Source organism: Hemibagrus wyckioides, linkage group LG01 (assembly GCF_019097595.1).
Source record: "Hemibagrus wyckioides isolate EC202008001 linkage group LG01, SWU_Hwy_1.0, whole genome shotgun sequence".
NCBI lineage: Eukaryota > Metazoa > Chordata > Actinopteri > Siluriformes > Bagridae > Hemibagrus > Hemibagrus wyckioides.
The window spans coordinates 17,500,518-17,508,279 of NC_080710.1; the positions used below are offsets into that span (position 1 = coordinate 17,500,518).

The 7,762-nt window shown below is 36.1% G+C and overlaps 3 protein-coding genes across 5 annotated transcripts in view; 1 reads left to right on the forward strand and 2 right to left on the reverse strand.

Moving 5' to 3' along the window:
• On the reverse strand, positions 1-1,931 carry LOC131350808 (serine protease 1-like). Of its 2 annotated transcripts, XM_058385724.1 has the most exons (5): positions 1,773-1,931; positions 1,405-1,558; positions 1,023-1,282; positions 603-739; positions 1-260 (listed from the first exon to the last, which is right to left on the reverse strand). In XM_058385724.1, the coding sequence occupies exons 1-5, from the start codon at positions 1,807-1,809 to the stop codon at positions 111-113; spliced, it is 738 nt and encodes a 245-aa protein (XP_058241707.1). In that variant the 5' UTR covers positions 1,810-1,931; the 3' UTR covers positions 1-110. The 2 variants fall into 2 exon arrangements, with proteins under 2 accessions (XP_058241707.1, XP_058241697.1); XM_058385714.1 differs by lacking the exon at positions 1,773-1,931 and having other exon boundaries at positions 1,405-1,598.
• Positions 1,932-2,683: 752 nt separating this feature from the next.
• Positions 2,684-5,173, forward strand: LOC131350799 (trypsin-like). The gene is made up of 6 exons (XM_058385702.1): positions 2,684-2,829; positions 3,143-3,299; positions 3,882-3,980; positions 4,111-4,271; positions 4,483-4,619; positions 4,818-5,173. The coding sequence occupies exons 1-6, from the start codon at positions 2,757-2,759 to the stop codon at positions 4,968-4,970; spliced, it is 780 nt and encodes a 259-aa protein (XP_058241685.1). The 5' UTR covers positions 2,684-2,756; the 3' UTR covers positions 4,971-5,173.
• Positions 5,174-6,156: 983 nt separating this feature from the next.
• cblc (Cbl proto-oncogene C, E3 ubiquitin protein ligase) overlaps positions 6,157-7,762 on the reverse strand; it is a 10,981-nt gene continuing 9,375 nt past the window's right edge. The window contains exons 9-12 of one of the 2 annotated variants that reach the window (XM_058385664.1): positions 7,619-7,762; positions 7,369-7,427; positions 7,075-7,133; positions 6,157-6,413 (exon numbers count right to left, since the gene is read on the reverse strand). The exon at positions 7,619-7,762 is cut by the window's right edge and continues 9 nt beyond it. In XM_058385664.1, coding sequence (XP_058241647.1) covers positions 6,220-6,413; positions 7,075-7,133; positions 7,369-7,427; positions 7,619-7,762 — 456 coding nt within the window. In that variant the 3' untranslated portion in view covers positions 6,157-6,219. The remainder of the gene's footprint in view (positions 6,414-7,074; positions 7,134-7,368; positions 7,428-7,618) is intronic. The other variant, XM_058385673.1, reaches the window with a different exon arrangement.

The window sequence follows — 7,762 nt, forward strand, 5'->3', positions numbered from 1 at the left end:
TACTTCTATATGCATTTTTATTTGATCTTATTCAGGTTTCTACTATTTATGTAGTACAGCAGTCTTAAAAAATTGTGTAATAAAGGTGACTGGTGTGGTTTTCTGGAAGACTAATAGTTGTTAAGTATGTCATTGATCCATGGCATCAGAGCACACACTTTAGTGTAAACACCAGGATAATTAGGTTGAGCACAGCCATAACCCCAGGATACAATACCATGCAGTACACGGTTACACACCAATGGACCTCCAGAGTCACCCTGAAAGAAAAATATAGAGTCAGAGTGTGTAAAAGACATATAAGAAGATTTTCTGCATTGTTGCTAATAGAAGGGAATTTATACTATAACTTTTAAACATTTGAATTTGTAAACCATTTACAAATGATCTACAATGGCATGTGTGTAATGATTTTTATTGAAGGGCTAAAAGGACTATAATACACACAATGCAAATATCTTGCATGTTGAAAACGAGCAGTAATGTGTAACAGTGTTGTATATATGTACAAGAATCTATAGATAAACACATATATAATGTATGACATTATAATATTGTATATAATGTGTCAATTGTAGAAGATATAAGAATATGTGTCACACCTGACAGGCATCTTTGCCTCCCTCCAGATAGCCAGCACACACCATGTTCTTCGTGATCTGTCCTGGATATGCGTTCTCACAGGCTGCTTGAGAGAGAATGGGAACTTCTACACACTGGAGGTTGAATGGGTTGAACACTAAAAGTCAGGAACATGTAAAAGTGTTAGAGGGGCATGGGAATGTTACAACGCAAACTTTTCACAAACATATTTTCTTAGCACTTAACATAATACCTGCAGCTTTATGAAGCTTCTCTCTGTATGTGTGAGCATAATGTATTATACTTTTAAGTTAAAAGGGGTATTTGGGAATCATTGCTATTGTATTATGTATTTGGTCCATATTAGATGGGTATTAAAATAAATTCAGTGAAAAAGCAATATTGGTTGCATGCCTTTTTATTACTTCACTTGGACTAACCTGAGTCAGTATAGATGTTGCCCCATCCAGAAACCGTACACATCTCCCCTGGAGTCGGGCATGCCGTGGGCAGAGCAACAGGCTTCACAAACTGATTTATTGTTACAGGGTGGGCTAATTTCAACAGCATGATGTCAAAGTCCAGTGTCTGATAGTCATAACTCTGGTGCCAGTAGATGGCATCCACAGCCATGTACTGCTCTGTGCCTTCATACTCCCAGATGTGGTGCTCACCCAGGATAACTATCTGACTATAGGGACTGAGGTGACAAAAATAAAGCATATACATATGTATAGAATAGTAGACAAGTACAAATGAAGAGTTTAGAATGTTCTAGCAGCAAATGGGTGTTGGTTAATGGAATGGATCTTTAATACTAACTCAATCCAGCAGTGAGCAGCAGAGATGACCCACTGGTCATTGATGAGGGAACCACCACAGAAATGATATCCAATATTCAAAGTGGCCTGCCAGGGCTGAGAGTGAGCCGCACACTCATAACCACCAATTATCTTATCATCCAGCGGTGCTGCCACTGAGACACACACATACATAAAAAAAAATAATGAAGTCATTTAGTCTCTTGTACTACAAGGCCAGGGGAGGTGTAATACATACATAATATATTAGGCCAGAATAAAGCAGGGAATTAATTTTTATCTTTTATATCATGGAAGCAAAAAGTAGCCGACAAAAATCTCTGCATGCGCTAAAATTTATATAGGAAACTAGATGATATTCTTCCTTACCTGCAGCACCGAGAAGAGCAAACAATAAGATCATCATGCTTCCCACTTTGTTTACCTGTCTGGACACAGCATGGTCAGTTGTGCTGCATTTATAGCAGTGTGTTTATCTCATTGCAGCACATGTGCAAGAGAACACAGATTCTCTCTCTCTCTCTCTCTCTCTCTCTCTCTCTCATTCCCTCCCTCCCTCTTACCTATGTACACATTGGATTTTCACACACTGCTAATGTGATCAAAATATACTCTATAACACTTAGGTGAGTAGTAAAACTTTTCTTTTAATACACTGAATTGCCAACTACATATAACATGCTTGACCAATATATAAAACAGTGTCTTTATATTTCAAACATATGGCAAATATCTAATGAGGTTTATTTGTGTGATTCAATGTTATCTACGAAATGTTTTCTGCAGTTTGGCAGTCTTGAGTTCTTTTCCATTCAGCTTAACAGATTTGGATATATTTGCTCAGGAAAAATGAAGCCACAAAGTATAGCAGCTGAGATAAACATGTCTGTTCACATTCTCCTGCTTGCATTCTCATAAAAACTTTATCCTTATTTATACAAGAAAATTATCCCAAGGTGTTTTAAACATGTTTGCTATTCTGACCCAATCATGTATTGCAATTTTGTGGCAAGTGTCATGGTCATTACAGCATGTGGTTGTTTTCACACACTACCTGGCATTCAATCTAGAACAATTTGTACTGTGTAGTAGGCATTATTGAAATAAACTTAATTTCAGTGTTATTAATGTTAATGTTGTACGGTAATGTTGTAATGTTGTAAGGGCTGAGGCTCTGAATCAGAGAAGATCATTTCACTATTAAGTTTCATTTATATTTTAATTATGTACAGCTACTTGTAGTATGCCATTGTCATGTCAAACCTTCAGAGAAGTTAACCATTGAACAATGTCAGTGGCTTTAAGCCAGGTGTGTGTGCAACTGGTCTAAAGCTGGTATATATATGAAGTTACATGACACTCTGTTTGGCTGCTGAAGCAATCAACATGAGCTTGATCATTTTGCTGGCACTAGTAGGAGCTGCTGGTAAAGAAATTAACATTTTACCACTTAAGTAGTGATATTATACATTTAGAAGTATAGATATATATTTAACATTGTGACTTATGACAAATGAATTTTTTTCCTGTCTTTCATTGTTTTACGCTTCATTATTATCTAAACAACATTAAATGGTGCATAGTGTCTTTAGAGATCAGTCGAAAGTCAGAAAGAGAACTCATTTTAGAATGATGAGCTGTGAAAACCCATCATATAAGCAATACCAAAGATTCAACAATATGAATGGTTATAAATTTCATTGTGTGTATGTACATGTGTGTGCTTGATGTGATCACAGTGGCAGCACCCAGCGTTGAAGAAAGAATTGTCGGAGGCTCTGAGTGTGTTGCTCATTCACAGCCATGGATGGTGTCTCTACACTATGGCTACCACTTCTGTGGAGGAGTGCTCATCAATGAACAGTGGGTGCTCTCTACTGCCCAGTGCTGGTACAAGTAAGTACAACACAGATGTAAAGTACCATTACCACTGAATCATATCTGAACCACAACAACATATAACTATTTTTGTGTTCACTTCTTAATAACATCTTGTTGGTTTTTTTGGCATTACGATCCCAAACTATGTGAAATTAAGTTAAGTTCTCCATATCTTTGGCTCTTGGACATCCAGCGAAAGTTAAATGAATTTACTTTGCACCATTAATATAGGCATTACCCTTCTGAAAAAGGACAATACAGTGAGTTATTTATGAATAATTGTGTACTTGCAACAGTAGGCCATTTGCTTAACAGTAGGCCATGACCTGGCTATGAGGGCCATGTTCCCTCAGGTAATCAGGTGTTTCAGGTGATCTTCCAACATCAGACACCTTTGCTCAGGTGATCCAGCTGGATCAGTTGAGCAGTTACCAGCTTGTATCTCAGCAGCATCTAACCTTGGATTAGCTGTCCTGATAGAATCAGTGTCAGGTTTATCATTCATGTTGTAGTAGCCATTTTTGTTCGTCAGAGTAATCTGTGTATACCAAGATCTTAATTTTAACATGCATCTTTGTCTTTATCTTCTTTTTTAAGTCCCTACAGCATGCAACTTATTTTGGGAGATCATGATGTGCGTGTGTTTGAGGGAACTGAGCAGCTTATGAAGATAGAAAATATTATCTGGCATCCCAAGCAAGTACTTTTTTTTCTCAGCAACAAATTCTTGAATAAATGTGCTACTTGTTATGATACAAGGAAATTATAGGAATGCAACAGCTACAGTACATGTCTAAAATTGTTTGCTATCCTGTCTTATCACTAGCTATGACTACAAGACTCTGGACTATGACATTATGCTAATTAAGCTGTACCACCCAGTGAAAGTGACTAATGCGGTGCGGCCAATTTCTCTGCCAACTGGCTGTCCTTTTGATGGAATGCCCTGTACTGTCTCTGGCTGGGGGTCTCTCTATGCAGATTCCTGTAAGAACATCCACATTTATACATAATTCTAAACTCAGCTAGAAATAGTTGACAAGTAATATTAAAATCAGAAATATTATTATAGGCTGGTTTGAAAGAGTGTACCACTTATATTGATATACTGCATGTAACAGTTATACTGCATATTTTTATTTCTTTAAATACATGCTTTTAATTAATTAGCAACATTGTCTCTTACATATCCAAACAGTATTCATGCCATTTCGTCTTCAATGTGCTGATATCCCAATTGTGGGTGAGCAGGAGTGTGAGAAGTCTTATCCTGGTATGCTGACCCGTAGAATGGTGTGTGCCGGCCAAAAGGAGGGTGGCAAGGATGCCTGCTCTGTACGTAATATAGTCTTTTATTAGTATAAAAATGCAACTGCAAAAAGCTGATGTCAGACTTCACAAGCCAAAGCTTGTTTTATTTAAACTCAAACAATTGACTTTGTGTATCTGTCGTGTTAGAATTGCAGCCATTTTTTCACATCTACAGACGATTGAATGAGTGAAATTCAATGTGATCTTGGATGTTTTTGTCAGAGAGATGCAGGCAGTCCGCTGGTGTGTTATGGAGAGGTGCATGGGCTGGTGTCTTGGGGTCAAGGCTGTGGCCTGCCAGGCTACCCCGGTGTCTACGTCAAAGTGTGCGATTTCCTCTACTGGATCAAAGATGTCATTGCAGCAAACCCTTAGAGTTTCTCTCTGTATTCCATCTGCTTTTGCTCCTTGTCACACTCTTTATTTCATTGTCCACCTGGCACTCTTTTTCACCCATGTGTCATCCTGTATGACTTTGGGAGTTCTCTGTTGTGCTGTCTATTTTTGTTCCCACTCACACATCAAAAAAATGACCAAGTAGAATTGGGTAGCATGAATAAAAAATACCCCTGCTCTGACAGTGACTTCCACCTCCTTTTTTAAAAAAAAATATATCAAACTCCTAACTGACTTTAGTACCTGTATATACAGTAAGCTTTTGCTATCAGACCAGATATAGAAAAAATGCATGGTCTAGTTATATATCTAGAATAAATTTTAACTTCTGCAAGTAGAAATACTCTCTCGGCCTCTTATTAACCATTTCTTTTATTCAGAATTTCAGAATAGCAGTTTTCTAGGATTGTCTTGGACCAAAAGGATTAATTTCTTATTGAGCTTGTCTATTTGGATTCCCATAATATAAATTTAGATTTACACACATACACACTCACACACAGTGTTTTTCAGTTTTCTTTCTTTTTGAGTTTCCTTATCAGGCTACATAATCTAAATATCTCAAACTACACATTATCTAACCTTTGTCATTATGAACAAGCTTCTACTTCAGGTAGAATAAGGCAGAATGTGTCAATTTTTTGTGGTATATTTTATGAAATCTAGTCTACTTAAAATTTTAGATTGTTTGCCCTATGTAAAAATTCTGTTAACTTTACTGGCAGCTGTTGTCGCCAGAACATTACTGAAAATTATTGTGATAAGGTTAAATAGTTTCCCTGCCTCTACATTTTATGGGAATGAACATTGGTTATTAACAGTAATCTGCAATTAGCAATTAACAGCCAACCCTTGTGTGGCTTTTTAGTATTACCATTAAATATGCAATCTTACTGTGCATTAAGCATACTTTATTGGGGGATGGGAGGGGTGCTTTGTATTTATTCATGTAAAGTCCACTGATAATGTATACGGTCTGGGCATGTAAAATGAAATGTAAAACTGTGTTTAATACATGATGGTGTTTCACCATGTTAAAGACAGTACATTATACAACAAAATTTGTTAAGGCTTAAAAATTGTTACAAAAAAATTATGGAATTTATTTATATTCCTAACACACTAATACAGCGTTCCCTATTTCTTCATTTAAAGTTTTTTACTGTTCTTTTTTAACCATATTTTATTGCAAATTACATGGACATTTTTACAGTGTAGAAAACACAATTCAGTTTTTTGTTTCCATGGTGAAATCTTCCAGGAAAGTCAAAGATGAGAGCTGTCTCTGTCTCTGAGAACTTCTTTGATTTTGTCTTCCTGCTAGCAAATCTGTTTCAAAATCACTCCAGTCTTCTACCACTTCCCTTTGTTTCTCTTTTTTCTTTTGTCCTAAATGTGCTGGCCCTGACCATGGGGCTGCACCTGAAAAAAGGAAAGAATGAGAGGATTGTGTGGTTATGCCTTTTTCTAAAAAGGAAAGTTAGTTTTTTTTTTAATATTTGCCACAAGATGTCAGTGTATGAGTGAAATGTTTAACACAATGATCCTTGAGGTTATTTGAACAGTTCAGATTAGTGCATGCTATTGATGAGTCGACAGATATAATCTGAGGCCATTGGAAATTCTTGGAATTTATAATTTTCATTATTTTAGCTGTAAGCATCTAACATTCATTGAAAATAGACTGCCCTATATAATCTGTCCCTAAATATTCAATTAATATAAAGACCTGAAGGAAAGTGACAAAACATCATTAAGTATCATTAATGATGTTTCATTAAGTTTCCTTTTAACAAAAATAAATGAATAAATATAAATAGATTTAACTATTAAAATTATATCAGTTTATTATCAAAGTTTAACTATTGTATTGTAATATATTAATAATCAAAATTAAAATGTGACTGTCTAATACATTTTAACAACCCTCTGCCTTCTCCTCTTTCATATCCTTTGCTCATGTGGACACTTTGCACATTCAACATGTAAAAACGAGTTGGCGGGGGTGAGCGGAGGTGAGGCGGGGGTGAGCAGGTGCAAACCTTTGCACTTGGATGCAAAGTAAAGACAGAGAGATAGATACCTTTTCTGCCAGAATAGGAGGGTGATGTATAGCTCTGTTCAGCATCACGTTGCAGCTGTCTGCAGAGAAAAAGAATAAAACAGTGAGAAAGTACTGTAATACTTAAAAAATATATGTATTATATGTATATGTATTATTATGTATAATTATCCCTTAAATTACATATAAAACTATAAGGTGAAAAGTATAGGAAATAAGTTAATAATTAATGTAAATGATTTTAGCTGTCTCAAAATATATAATAATGATTATACTTATCAATATTTATGCTTTAAAAAGATTTTGTCTTTGTACTTGTCTGAGGTTTCTTCAGTCTGTTGGTTTTCTGAATATGGCACATTGTTACAGGCAGCCTAGAGAGAAAAGACAGAGCTTTTTATCATTCATTGATAAAATATGCTACAAAACAGGCAACTGAATTGATTCTTGCTATAAAATACTAATACTGTAATCATATACATACGGAATTCAATTTAAAGTTAAATACGTATGTGGCAACTGATACAACAGCAATAGTTTTGACTGACTGCAAAAAGACACTCACTGAGTTACTGTGACTTTTAACCAGCCTGTCTCTTATGGGAGGACGGACGTGTGGTTTGGGAGACGGGCATGGAGAGGACAGGGTGTTCTGTTTTGGTGGAAGAGGAGGAGGTGCTAAAATGGAACTGGGAACCTGATATTCCTC

Coding starts and splice junctions, on each gene's coding strand:
- LOC131350808 (XM_058385714.1), bottom strand. CDS start 1,598: ATGACTTCATTATTTTTTTTTATGTATGTGTGTGTCTCAGTGGCAGCA. Junction 740..1,022: donor CAACATCTATACTGACTCAG/GTTAGTCCAAGT, acceptor CCTGACTTTTAG/TGTTCAACCCATTCAACCTC. Junction 261..602: donor GAGGCAAAGATGCCTGTCAG/GTGTGACACATA, acceptor TTTTTCTTTCAG/GGTGACTCTGGAGGTCCATT.
- LOC131350799 (XM_058385702.1), top strand. CDS start 2,757: ATGACACTCTGTTTGGCTGCTGAAGCAATCAACATGAGCTTGATCATT. Junction 2,830..3,142: donor GGCACTAGTAGGAGCTGCTG/GTAAAGAAATTA, acceptor ATGTGATCACAG/TGGCAGCACCCAGCGTTGAA. Junction 4,272..4,482: donor GTCTCTCTATGCAGATTCCT/GTAAGAACATCC, acceptor ATATCCAAACAG/TATTCATGCCATTTCGTCTT.